Below are 14847 nucleotides of genomic sequence, written 5' to 3'. Positions count from 1 at the left end.
TTGGGTAGTGTGGGCGGCATATATAAATTAAACAAATAAATATTATGGGAATGGGAACTAAAAAAAGGAGGAGGGGGGCTCTAAAACACGTATGTACTGGGATAACTAAACAGCAGTACATTTGTTTTTTGTCCTTTATCAGTGAAGTCCTCTATTCTACAATGACACCTAGTGGGAAAAGATTTCATGACACGATCAGAAGGGTTTATCTGAGCAGGGTTTACTTCAAGTGTCAAAATACATGGTTTAGCTTAATAATATGTAATATTCAAGCCATGCAGCAGGTTTCTAACATCTTTGAGCACACACAGTGAAAACACTTGCGGCTCATTGCAACATTTCTTGCCTCTTGTTTCCCAGTGTGTCTTTAAATTGTCTCCCTGTCATGAGAACATAGACATCAAGGTAACTCAAAGTGCAAGTAGAATAAGTACACATTTTTGAATGCTGTGACAAAACAATACTGGGAGGAAAGTACAGGACATGAAACTCTTTGAAACTCAATGTAAGTGTCTTTGAGAAAATCCTGAGGAAATATATGTATAAACCTTGTGAAAATTAAAGATACATGAATGCTGTGTTCAAAAATATAAAGTTTATTAGTTTGACAGGGGAGAAAATGAGCAGAAGGGGATAAAAAGATACAAATCCAAATAAACTCCAAGCAAAGTGGAGCAACTCCAACACATTTTAAACAGGTGAAATAGAAAGCTCATTTCTAAGTTACAAAAAAAGGGAACAGTTACCATGCAGCTGACAGAGTGCAAATTTCTCTATCCACATCTATAACTTTGACAAAAAGAAGAGAATGGAATCCCTATAGGTTTTTTTAAAAAAGAGAGAGAGAGAGAAAAGAGCAGGATGGATTTATTTTTTATTTTTTGCTGTTTGACTATGCAACTCAACTAAAGCTAATTACTAGAGAGAGTCAAGGAAAGGTTTTTAAATCCCTTCTCCCACAACTTGGCCTGACTCTGAAGTAGCTCTTGGGGGGGGGGGGGGAGGCACTTTCCAATGAAGAGAAACCTGTGCGTATGGTCAGTGGCTTTAAATACTCCCTTCATATTTCCATTCCCTACAGCACACAAAGCAAGGAACAGCAGCAGTAAATCCCTTCCATAATAGAAAAAATCCCTTCCATCCTTATTCACAGAAGCACTCGCCACCCCAGCCTAATTGCTGGGTGGGCAGTCTTCTCCTTACCCATCGTTTAGAGGCCATGCAAATAGACCAAAATACCCATAAGATGTCATGTTCATTGTCCTGGTAACCAGAGTTCCTTTCATGAGATGCAAAGTTGGATTGCAATGGCCAAGCAACCATATTTGAAGGAGTCACCATGTAGTTGCCCGAGTATTTAATTCCAACCAGTAATTAAAAAAACAAACCCTAAACTAAATACATAAAAAGGAAGTGCACATCTGAATAAACCAACTTTGTCCCATCCTTTTGAACCACCATTCAATATCTTTGGTTTCTAAAGCTCCTTATTCCCCTTAATGATGCACATTATGCAGAAGAATCGCTTGATTTAAGTGCCTTAGAATATGCCATTTTGTAAGTAAACTGAAGAACAGCTGGTAGCAAAACAGGCAGAGAGACTGCTGAATCTGAGCTATTTGTTGCTTAGTCGTTAATTCAGGTCAGACTCTTCGTAATCCCATGGACCAGAGCACGCCAGGCCCTCCTGTCTTCCACTGCCTCCCAGAGTTGGGTCAAAGTCATGTTGGTAGCTTTGATGACATTGTCCAACCATCTCGTGCTCTGTCGTCCCCTTCTCCTCTTGCCTTCACACCTTCTCAACATCAGGGTCTTTTCCAGGGATCCCTGAATCCCAGCTGTAGTCTGTACTAAAAAGCACAGATGTTTATAACATCATCTTCTGCTGACAAAAGGGCTTAAGATAATGGGAAAGAGGCCAAGATTAATAAGAGTCTGTGCCAAAATCCTGCAAAGCAGTTAATGCAATGTTAGTGTAACTATCTGTCCTGAGAAGTTTACAAATAAATAGGGGATGGAAAAGGAATAAGAAAAAGTGCATGAACAGAATACGCCAGCCTAGGACCCATCTCCTGTGCCAAGAGGCAAGGCTGACATCATTTGTTCTACTGCAACACACGAGAAAGGATCAGGAACATCGGCAGCATTGATTACTTCCCTCTCCCTTGGATAAGATTTTCAAAATCTTATCCAAACTATATTATGGTACAGAAGTAAGAAGAACAAAATTTCAAATTCATATATTTAATACCCCTTCTACATTTAGAGCAAATGTTATCTTAAAAATTTGCTGGGCTACCATTCACCGAGACTTGCACTGCTTCGAAGTGGAGCTTCGACAACTGAAGGGGAAAATTTAAAAAACCAAAAACTCAATCCCCAGCCCAAACGTCACGAGAATAGCCATTGATGAATTCAGCTAAAAGGGACATCAATGAACTGAAATTATTGATCACAAATGTGAGTTTGTTTACAGTTGTAAACCTTGGCAAGAAGAGATAAAAAAAATGTGGCCAAGGAAAACTCATGAGTCTCTAGTGCTCTTGAAGGCAGAGTACTGCCTCTTTGCAGTACCACAAAAATTCACAGGCATTAACCTCTATCTGTTTAAAGACAACTACACAGTCCATAATCCTTCATGTTACATCTCAAGGCAAGTCTAGAAAAGACTTCTAGGTAACCCATAGGGCAAAATTTAAAATTAAAAAAACCCACCCCAAAACCTGTCTCGTGAGCATATCTACAATATTAGAAAAACAGTGTATCAACTATTGCACAGCAAATATTTGATTGTATTGGTACAACAATACAATAAGCAATCATTACTAGATGTTTTCTCAGAGTGCTGAATTTCTAGGTAGCTTTCACTGAACTGCAAGTGAGTCACTTCCCCTCCCCCCCGCCTTTGTCATTGTCTCTAAAGAAAGATTATTTTCTCTAGTTATGCTCCAGTTGATAATCTCCCAGTATTTTTTTAATACAAGGTTCATCAGCCTACAACAAAAGTTTTAATTTTTCTTTTTAAGAAAGTGAACATGGACAAGGCCAACAGGAAATGAAGCCAATGCTCGGTATTAGGGGAACATTTAAGAACCACTCAATGACAACAGAGCCGGATTCCTAAAGAACTTTGAAATCAGGGCCAAAAGTCACAATAAAAGGACATAATGCATTGTTGTTCTCTCAAGGTGATATTCTTGGTGTCAGGAGTCAAGAACTCTCTAATACTCGCCAGAATAGCAGTAGGACTAAACTTCTGCAGCAAGAATGGAGTCCCATGACATTCTGAAGATGTGTACAGACTTGCATGCCCTTGTAAGGCAGGATCCTGTACTGCATCTATGCGTGTATATGTCTATCTCCCTTGTACAAAGACTTTCACAAGAAGATTCATAGTATTTTCAGATGTTTTTGTACTTTATGTAATTTCTTCAGAAAACTGGGCAGATCAATAGGGTGGGATACTTAACAACTGTGAGCAGAGAGATGAGATAACTCCACCATTTGAAACCATAGTTCATCTTTTAGCTCTTTACTCTATCCCACAACAGAGAATTACACAACTTTGTTCTCTCTGTAGTTCTGTGGAGGCTACACATTTTCTAACCATGAACGATCTGGTCCTAGCTACATGGGAGATGTGTGGCCAACATTCTGGCAATGTTGTTCATTAGTCCCTTATAGTCACATAGTTGTAATTCTATCTACATCTTCATTCTCCAGCAATTTTCTTCACAATACCTATGGACCAAACTACATGACTCATATGGCCCGATCTCCCAAACAACAACTCCTCCTCTTGTTTGGAGGGGTGACTGGGATTAAGTCTTTTGCACCTGGAGGCCAATTAACCCTCACCTGATCCAAAATAATTTCCTGTGAAGTTCCTATTATCTACTGAGAAGTGTGTGTGTGGCTGGCTGCTGACATACTTCAGCATATTTCCCCATTCCACAATAACAGCTGCAGGAGAATGTTTTAAGTTATGAAAACGGAACAATAGGTATTTTGCAGTTTCAGATCATCCCAAACAAGTCCTGATAAATGAGAATAAAAGATAACATTCTAGCATTTGTAGATTTTTTCCCCCTGGGAGGGGTTTTAAGTTCCTGAGATATTTCCTCGCATAGGATAAGATGGGCATTATTAGTCAGGTTTCTGGGACAGATTTCACATTTAAACAAACCGCATTCTCAAGGCCAAATAAAGACTGTTAAGAAAAAAAATCTCCTGTGGACGGTACACCACTGCTAGTGAATATTTCTACCACTGCACACTAGCTTCAGTTTACTGGTTTGTGGCCTATTGCTGAGGTCAAGTCTGTAAAACAAAACAACTGGAACACAGAGAAGTAATAGAGAAGAACCAGAAGAGGTAAAGGCTTTAACTCCGATCAACAAAGAAAAGTGGTGGGCGATGCAGCACAAATCCACTTTGTTCCTTCTGTGATTTTTCTTGGAAGGAGGTCAGAGAGTTAGCTATTGTAGTCACGACTTTCCAGAATCACATTCAAAATATGTTTCAGCTGGGTGAGGCGAGACTTCAGAGAGACATCAGAGAAGAGTGTCAATTTGCGGGTCAGGTCAAGAGGCAAGACGGATATCAGCCACCAACACCAAACTGGCCCATCTGGAGATGCCTAGTGGGAAAACATGAAAAAGATATAAACTCACCATATGAGGAAAGACCTGTTTTAATGGGACAAAGGGAGGGCAACAAATTTGACAACGCCAAGATTATACCGAGTACAGTAGTATGAGGGAGAATACCTTCACCAGTTGAGTACTTAACATCCATCATCATATACTCTTTAATACAAAGCAAATGACTAATTATCTTCAATACCATTAACATTAATAAGCATTTTAAACTGAATAGGCTGAGTGGTTAATTGCTATCAAAATAAATTATTAAGGAACAGAGCCAGAACAATACCTAAAAGATTACACAAGACTGGTCTTCATGAGAAATCAGCACTGTTTTTGGTTAAGTATAACCAAGGATATGGATAGAGCAATAGGACTAAGGGGGCAATGTAGTTTGCCAGTTAACAATATATTGTAATGATTAGACATGGGGATGACTAAAAAAACGGATTGCGATATTTGTGAAAAATTGCTGATTCGTTAAATATTCATCCCTTCATATTTGTCAGTTTCAGAGACCCTGATGGATACAAAGGGATGACTATTTCCCCATTTTTTATTTATCCCCCATAGGAAGAGAGGGAAGGCTAGCCGACAGGCAGCCACCCACCCCATAGCCACCCACCCCCACAGCCTATCCCCCACCCACTCACTCTCCCTACCTTAGCTGCTGCCACCATCCAGCGCCGCCGCCGCCGCCACTGCCGCAGTTTCCAGCTGGCCTCCGCAGCCATAGCCTGCAGTAAGGGATACTGGCTGCCCTTTGCAAAGTTGGAGGCTGCAGCTTCCCTACCCTAAATGAAGCCGCAGCCACCATCTTTGCAAAGGGCATCCAGTGTCCCTTACTGCAGGCCATGGCTGCAGAGGCCAGCTGGAGACCACAGCGACTACGGTGGGGGCAGTGGGGGCGCAGCGGCGGGGAAGCAGTGGCACGGCGGCATGGCAAGGGGTAGAATCTACAAATAAATTTCTGCTTTGTCAGTTCATTGGGGGGGGGAGCTTTATGATTCATCAACTTTGATGGATCACAAAGCAGGACGACTCACCAAAATGGCGAGTCATCCCCATCTCTAGTATTTATGCTCCTGGAGAACATTCTTTCTCCTTTAGTAGTAGTAGTAGTAGTAGTAGTAGTAATAGTAGTAGTAGTAGTAGTAGTAGTAGTAGTAGTAGTAGTAGAAGAAGAAGAAGAAGAAGAAGAAGAAGAAGAAGAAGAAGAAGAAGAAGAAGAAGAAGAAGAAGAAGAAGAAGAAGAAGAAGAAGAAGAAGAAGAAGAAGAAGAAATTAGAGGTAACTATCAATCCTTCTAAGGGCTATTTCTTGTAGCTCTGTTATTATGGCAGAAGAAGCAAAACATACACACAGAAAAAGTCTGGGTAGAGATATCTCAGCATGCCACAGTAAATGCTCTTTATTCTATTAAGCCAATGCATTTTTGGTCTTTTATAAACTACACGGCCTTCCTTAGGATATAGAAGATAAAATAGAGGGATTTTTAAAAGTATATTAATTAATTAGCGTCATTTGTAGACTGCCTTTCTCCTCATTAGGAGACTCAAGGTGACTCACAGCATTAAAACATGTAAAACTAAAAACAATAAATTATACAATTAAAAAACAATTGAATAATAATAATTAAAATGCATTAGCTGATTAAAAATCATCTAAATTACAGAGCAGTGTGAAGTGTGTTGAAAACATGCTCACATTGGCATTCTGAGATTTGTCCCCAGACAACGCGTAAATGCTTACCAGTCTTGGTTTATCTTTGCTATTATACATTCGAAACAGAAGATGAAGCATCTCAAGGAAAAGACAATGGCCCCAAAAGGCACTGCTCTCTACACTGATTTTAACAACTGAGAAATGATTTGTTTGTAAAGTGACCATCTAGGCATTGCTCAAAAGGGGAAATTCATCAGTAGGGAAAAGGATAACATAATCCTGCACAAATTTAGTATGTGCCAGTTTACATGCATGTTTACATGCATGTGCCCATATATGTCCAAATTTATAAGCAGTAACTATAATTGACATAGAAATACAAAGCATATCACCATACCAGGTGGGACTTCGAGCTATAAGATAACTACTGTTGACCAGTTACAACTGTTCTTCCTGTATGTGATTTCTTATTATTAAACTGTAAATTTTCAATTTAAAAATAAGGATTTGTCTTCTGTAAAGTAGCACACATGGCCATCCTACTTGGATTTATGTACAGCAATCCTAAAACTAGAGTTCATGGACTGAATAAGCAATACCTCCCATCTAGACAGTATTCTAAGTGCAATCTTTATTTAAGGGGGCATATATTAAAAGTACTCAAAATTTCCTTATTTTTAATGGATTCATTTGATTTTTGTGGCTTAGGAAGCAAAAGATTGTCTGACAAAACAATGAACCACATACCATAAAACTAATAAAAGACACGAGAAACATCTTTCTTTTTTAGCAACTTAGACAACATAGTTCTGAGGCAATAATTTACGAACAGCCCCTAGGGAAGCTGGAAGAAATGCAGCATTTAGTTTTTGGAAAAGGAGGTTTTGAATAAATAACTTCCACACATATTTTAAATACCAAAAAAAAGAGGTTTAAAATAACCTCTAAGAACATAAAAACTACAAACTGAACAGAAATGTGGTTTGTCCTCTGAGACTAACACACATTAGCTTTAGCTTTTCTAAAAATTATTTTGTACTTGTACTTGAGGATTAAATGCGGTAGTTAAAGCTTCACAACTCTGGCCAGAAGGATGTTTTAATGGCTCAATGTGGCAATCAACAAATGGAGTGCTTTTTCCAGCGTCCACAGATGACACTTCTATGAAAGACTACAACATTTACTTATACTTCATGAAGAGCTTCTCTGAAAACATTTTAAATCAATGGTGGCAGCTAAACAGTGCTTTGGATGGTTTACTATCCAAAACTTGTTTTGATAACTAAGGGGAAGTTGAAAAATCGGTAATGCTGAATCATGTCTCTTCTTGAGTCCCCAGAGTTCTTGGACTACAACTCCCACATCTAATGGCGAAGGCTTCTGGGAGTTGTAGTCCAAGAACACCTGAACTCCCAGGTTAGGAATCATGGGATTATAGAGATGACCAATGTTACTAAAATTTTTAGCGGGCTGGCTACATTAGTCTGTAACCGCAAATAGTGGTAAATATTTTAATTGTTCAAAAAAGTTCAATACTGTGTATGTCTGCTAAGCATTTTTAACTCAGTAGTGCACTCCCCAGAACTGAACATAAGAATGCAGTCTTAGTGGGGCTGCCCTTAACTTCTTGTGTTTCACTGAATCCACAGCTACACAGAATAGATTAAGTGCGGGATGCAATATTGTACTTGCGTTCTTTGAAAACCAAGACTAATGCCATACTGAAAGCTTGACATTTGCACCATGTCTTGAATAGCTGGTACCATTTTATGTAGAAAGCAAGAAGTTAACAAGAGAGTGGTTCAATTTGGCTGAAACACAGAGCTATGAATCAGTGAGCTAAATCAACCAGTGAAACAGAGAAGTGCAAGAATTCCTGAACTGTCATGATCAGATTTTCCAGTTGTATTAACAGCTCCTCCATAGTGTACATCACATACTCTGTAAAACTGTATACTGAACTATTACACACCACTGCTGTAGAACATATAAGTTCTGTAGAATGCCAGTTCCTCTTTGCTTTGAATGTGAGTCAATGCTATTGCAATAGCAACAGCTATTATCAAGAACATTAATACTGGTGCCTCAAGCACTATCTATAGAATAAATGGCTTAGCATGGCTCCAATGTGTAATTCTGTGAGCATCTGATATACTCAGTTAGTTTTGGGATACAACTGTGGACAACAGGATGCTACCAAAGGCATGCCAGTATAAAATACTGTGCCCAGTGCTGCAGCTACGGATACCAACAAAATAGATTTCTTCTGATTTTCAAAAGAGCAAAGATGGAACAGGACCTATATGTGCGAATTAGCAGTAACTTCTAACATCCTCTGGTTTCTAATTCTGTTTGTCCTGGAACATTATGATTTAGACTAGAGGTAGACATGTTTCCTACAAGAAGAGCCCTAACATAACCCATGGGAGCCGACCTCTGGATTAGACTCCTGAAACTTAATTTCATGAGCCTTACCATTCACCTTCCCTGTGTAGGGAAGTAACAAACCAAGCTTCTAGGCATGGAAGGCCCCTGAGTTTTTGTTTTGCTGCTAGAGGTGTCAGGGTTTCAAGAAAGGGTGCCACAGAAACTCTTTGATCCAGACTGGGAATCCCAGTGGTCCCAACTTGGCTTCCAAGATCCCACTCTTTTTCAGAACACTGGCATCAACCATATCTGGAATGAACAGTACCTGTATGTCTTCCTCCTTCTCAGGAAGGGATCCATGGTGCATCAAAAGTTGTCTGAAGGTGGTGTCCCCATGTTCATAAAATCTCTGTGCCAGCTGGTATGTATAGTCATGCAAATACTGAAGTTCAGAAAGTTGTTCTCCTTCCACCTATGCAAAGATGTCAGAAGATGGAAGGAGTTGAAAACAAGTGGAAAGCGGGGAGTGGATTGCGGAAAGGCAGAGGCACATCAGCAAGGATTGAGAGCAGAAAAGAATGAAGGAGGTAAAGAGAGACCAAAGCTAAGTATTCACGCCCGCCTTTGTTGGGAACTTTTAAGCAATTTTTAAAAACATTTCTATTTAGATAGGCCTTCCCAGACTACTGTCCTTTGATACAACAGCTACTGTGCAACCCCACCATGCTCTCCTTACAGTATTTTTATTTTAATGCCTTACTGATATTATTTCCATTTGTCTATATTGCATTATTTTATACTACCATCCTGTTATTGTATTGTTTTGTCTTTTTTATTATACTGTGTAAACCGCCCAGAGTGGCCTAGGTAGCCAGAAGGCCAGTATAGAAAATAAGCAAGCAAGCAAGCAAGCGTGAACAATGACTTGGCAGAACATGATGGAGCTAAATGGTGAATCCCGCCTCCCCCCCAAAAAAACCCCTCCAAGACACAAGGAACAGACAAAGTGCTGTTAGATCACATTTTTCTTTGATGATGTGTGAGTGCATGCATGCTCCCAGTCCATACTGGATGTACACCACCTTTGTATGCTCATTGTTTCATTCTTAAATATTGTCTTTAAATGCTGTAAGTTACCTTGGGTCTTTTTCTAAGGAGAAAGGTGACATTAAAATACTTTAAATAAATAAAATGAACAAACTACATTGTATTCCGGAATCTGAACGGTCTTGAGATGCATCTTAAGATAGGTTAAGTAATAATTTGTTACATTAGTTGCCTGATGAGAAGTCTCATACAGTTGCCATCAAAATAACTGTGTGTCACCAAGTCAATTCTGACTTATGTCAACCCTTCTCAGGGACGTTTTAAGTAAAGAGTACTCAGAAGAGGTTTCCCACACCCTTCTTCTAGGCACACCCTGGGATTGTGCAGATTGCTGAAGGCCATACAGGATGTCACTTCTCTTATGCACAGTGGGCAAATTTAACTCCCAGCCTCTGGCTCATACTTAATTCACTGAGCTATCTAGCAAGACAGAAGAAAAAAGTTACCACCTTACTCATCTTTGTGGATACAAGCCTCCAACAACAGACAAGTCAACTAAAGCTTTAGCTAATTAACTGCCAATAGTCCATTTTCACTACTGATACTAAGAGTTAATGCCACACTTTAAATACAATGCAAATATGTCATTTTCTTTCAGCAAGAAATGCCATTTTGGTAGATAGGCATGATATAAATTTAATAACAAACGACAAAGAACGAGCAGTGCCTTTTGTTTGTTTAACCGCAAGTTCCCTCTCATTCCCAACAATCTCAGAAGTGAACTCAGGTTAGCCTGAAAAAATGTATTTAAATTCAATTGATCAGTTATATTAATTAATAGGCTTGTAATTACTTTGTTGTTTGACAGCCCCACCTATTTGCATCTCTCCTCCAGAGAACTTTCAAGCACTGAAGAGGAGAGCTCTTAGTGCAAAACCAAGACTATTTCGTGGTTGGTGACATGAATGCTCACCACATGCACACCATCACCAAAACGACACCACCAGCTGAGCACCTATTGTATTCTGAAAAGCCGAGTTTATTTTAACCTCTATTCCATATTAAGGACACGACAGCAAGACTCTGCATGCAATACTCCACATGCAACCCCTCACCTTCTCATCTTCCAAGTACTCAATGTCAGCAGTGTTATAGCCATCTCTGTGCCCCCGTCTCAAAACCCGGAACCTTCGCTTGCCTATCGTGTCCACTAATGATCGTCCATCAGGCAGAAATACTATTTTCTGAATCTCCAGCATGCAGCCATAGTCTGCAAAACTGAAGAGAAGGGAAAGAGTAATGAGAGGAAACACGCAGAAGACAAGTGTTCACAGTTTTTATTGGCTCGAATCCTGGTCTGTTATTGGTTCTGTAGAGTAGGAGTGGGCAAATTCAGTAGGTCTAGGAACCAATCATATTCCAAGAAGCCATAACAGTTTGCACATCCCACCATGCCACTGAAATTTGGCCTTGTAGGACCACTAGATGTGCAAATAATTTTTAAAAGGGCAAAGCTTTCTACCTTCAGAAAAAAGTGTGTTGGAAAACACAAGCCATATTTTAATAAAGAATTACACTTCTGGGAGCCTCCAAGAGCCCCATATTTGAAAGCAAAATACATTCTTCTTCTATTATTGTTGTTGTTGTTGTTGGCAGCGGCACCAAATTTGGGAGGCAGCTCTTGAGTTTCCAATGAATAGCAGATATAAGTAGAGTGAGGATGAAAGTGGCCCATCAGCTGCAGGTCACCCACCACCAGAAGAGAAAATTTCAGCTGTGTAGAACTTCACTTCCTCTTTGCCTTGAAGGACTGCCATACTGACTTATTTATTTTTTTAAAGATAGTGCAGCTATTTAATACAAGCAACTTTGCATCTCAGGAATAAATACAATCATTGTCAGATGCTGAAAGGTCTCCCTAGCAGTTTCACCTTTGTTTGCCACTCAGTTATCAATTAAACCTTTGTCTCACAGAAGAAACTCCCTATATCTTTTACTTATCCCCTTAAACCACTAATAGTAGATGGACAATGATTCATAAGATATCTTTGGGATTACAAGATGGTCCAAAACAATACATTAAGACCATTTCACAGGCTGCCTCCATGAGCAGGGTTCATGGATGAAGCTCCACTATCCTACCATCTCTATACGGAGCCTCAAGTGCCAGGATAGGGCTGGCAGTAGGCAATGTCAGGAGCCACAACCATGCTGTACCTGCTGTTCCTTGGCTCTCTGCAGCACTGACCCTCTGTAAGGAAAGTCCATGTGACTAGAGCATCAATGAAATGCAAATCAATCTTCATCACCAAACCTACACTCTATTCTTGGTATTTACTGACCATTGAGATGTACCTAGCAAAGACTGCTGCACATTTGCTATGAAAATATGGACTGTTTTCCCTTCCCAAATGCACATTCTTCCACACTTTATTAGAAAAAGGCCACAAATAAAAGGAGAAGCTGAGTATTTTAACTACAAACAGAGGCTGAAATTGGGCATTCCCCGCTCAAATAATAAATGTGGCCAAGCAGGAAATGGGAAGAGAACCCAAGTCTATAACCCTATTCAGACATTTGCTTGAACATGCAAACGGGCCTCTAATTGGAGTAGGGATCCGGGACATGCATAGACCCCATTTCTGTGCTCCCCTCTCAACCTTAAAACCAGTGAGTCCTTCAAATGTCCAATGTGAAGAGCTGAAGATCCTACAAGAAGTACAAATGTACAAATGTACAAAGGTCTGACTGATTTCTATTTGGGGATTGTTGGGGTGTATGACATCAGGATTAGAACCACATTAATAGCTTCACCCTAGGTCACTTCAAGTACTGCACTATCTAGGCTGAGCCCATTGGTTCAACCAAGGAAAAATACCTCAATACTAGCATAACTAGACTAGCAAGGTCAACACTGATCCTTCCCTTATCACTCACCTCTTCCCATTCTCATACATACACATGCCGAACATCTTTGTGCCAGTCTCCTGACATCTTCGCATCATGAGGCGGTAACGAGGCTCAAACACATGGAGAGGACATTCAATGCCTGGAAACGACATTGTGCACACAAAAATTGGGATGCTCTTGGTCAGGCTGCAGGAACAGGAAGTGAGAAACACAATTACACATTCCCAATGCAGATAAGGAGCAACACATTGTAGGAGGAGATACCACAAGCTATCACTTGTACTATATACTTTAAAGGTAATTGAAGTGCTACATGTATCTTAACTGGCTATGAGGTGTTGAAAGTCCAAAAGGGCAAGGGATGAATGGGGAACATTTATTCTTCTGCATTCCTAAGTGCTGCTCATACCTTCCAGATGTGAATTTACTGAGCTGCCAGGACCCACATACCTTCCCAGGGCCCATCAAGACTCACATCTACTTCACCTATGATCTGCCTAGCATTACATCCCCATCCCCATGTGAACTCTAGTGGTGCTGTAGCTAACTAACTCTTATCCAATAGTGCCAGTTCTTCTGAGATGGGAGCCAACTGTAAGAAGCAAAAAATGCCACCAGGGGACCCAACTGGCAATGGATAGGGGTGATGGCATAGAGAGGCTGAGAGAAAAGAGACATGGGCCAGAAGGGATGATAATATGAGGTACCTGGAGGAAGAAAGGATTAGTCAGAAGATCCCCCTCCCACTAGGATATAGGGGCATTGTTTTTAAGACAGAAAGAAAAATTAATATTTCTGCCATGGAAATATTATGGGTTACTGAAGCTGGCCCTTAAATGACTCATAACATTCAAGTTCACGAAAACTCCTACCGTATTAGCAATGTTATTTCTACTTCACACATGATACGATTCTCTCTTTCTCTCTCTTTTTTTCTCTCTCTCATGTCCCTTTAACATATGTATATTCCTCCAGTTCCCCTTCTCACATTAGGCTGCTACCATGGCTCACAACATCTAAGGAACAGAATCTGTTTATTTTAGCATTTTAAATATATGAGCAAAAAATGTATCAAAAGCCATTCTGAACCAAACAGATTTGTGCATCCTAATACCGTTCTTTCATAAAGGACCAGCAACAGAGATAAAATGAAGTCAGTTAAGTCATCAGTGGGTGACACGAATCTGCATTTCTGAACTTAGTATGTCCGATAACGTGCTCTGCTTTTCTTACTCCAAACCATTTTTTTTCCAAATAATTTGGATGTCACCATTGGCAACCCTTTTTCTTTGGAGGATCCTGATCAAATTGTTAGTAAGTGCTTTGTTAGGGCTATAGCCTTGCTCTTATCTGGGACTAAGGTCCAGTGACCTTAAGTAGACAAGTTTAGGATTGCGGAAAGTACTTCTTTCAGGCTACAGTGAGCCATCAGAGCTTTTCACTCATCTCAATTTCTCTCTTTTACTTTCTCATTCTCTCTCTCACACACACACACAAACATGCACAGCCAAAAATATCTGTTTACTTTGAAAGTTCTGCCATTTCTGTCTGGTGGATCAGTTTCCTTTCTGCCAGCTGTGAGGGGAAAACTGCTTTCATAAGCTCCTCCAGCAGAACTGTGGTATTATATTTTCCAGCTCTCAGGTACTAGAAGAAATAAGAGACATTTCAAAATTGTAACAACAAGAAGAAAAAAGGGGAAGTATTTATGACACACCTTAATTATGCATCATTTCATATCCCCTGTTTATAAAAGCTTCATAAAAGCTTTACTTTTCTTTTTCAAGTAGACACATTGTCTGGTACAGGCATTTTGGGACAATATCTTCAAGGAATTTGATGACACAACCAAAACAAACACCACAAGCCCTCCTAGTACCTGCAAATCTGGATATATCTAGGTAGCCTACAATGCAAAAACACCTTCTTTTACACTCTTTGGCATCAGCAAGTGCCACAACTGCAACCCCTCAGAAAGGTTCAGGAGTCAGTGAAGATTGGATTCAGGAGCTTTGGGATGATTTATTAATGGACACCCACCCCATGAAAGCAGCTGAAAGTGGTGCAAAACCTCAAAATTTCCATCCAACAGGATACAACTTTTGTAACATGTTGACCACACATTCCAGATCCAAACCCCTCCCAATCCCTATGAGAGTTTCCTGACCTACTAAGGAATAATTTCAGCTTGAAGACTTTTGCTTCCTTGACT

The 14847-nt window shown here is 40.0% G+C and overlaps 1 protein-coding gene across 1 annotated transcript in view; it reads right to left on the bottom strand.

The window, feature by feature from the left end:
- Positions 1 to 580: 580 nt before the first annotated feature.
- The window catches only part of LOC110080775 (LON peptidase N-terminal domain and RING finger protein 1), a 47659-nt gene continuing 33392 nt past the window's right edge, over positions 581 to 14847 (bottom strand). Inside the window, exons 8-12 of the mRNA XM_020796942.3 lie at positions 14161 to 14282; positions 12663 to 12821; positions 10841 to 11003; positions 9004 to 9150; positions 581 to 4639 (exon numbers count right to left, since the gene is read on the bottom strand). Of these exons, the coding sequence (XP_020652601.3) occupies positions 4475 to 4639; positions 9004 to 9150; positions 10841 to 11003; positions 12663 to 12821; positions 14161 to 14282 (756 nt within the window). The 3' untranslated portion in view covers positions 581 to 4474. The remainder of the gene's footprint in view (positions 4640 to 9003; positions 9151 to 10840; positions 11004 to 12662; positions 12822 to 14160; positions 14283 to 14847) is intronic.

Source organism: Pogona vitticeps, chromosome 2 (assembly GCF_051106095.1).
Source record: "Pogona vitticeps strain Pit_001003342236 chromosome 2, PviZW2.1, whole genome shotgun sequence".
Taxonomy (NCBI): domain Eukaryota; kingdom Metazoa; phylum Chordata; class Lepidosauria; order Squamata; family Agamidae; genus Pogona; species Pogona vitticeps.
The sequence above is the reverse complement of the archived record's forward strand: the minus strand, read 5'-3'. Positions and strand labels throughout refer to the sequence as shown.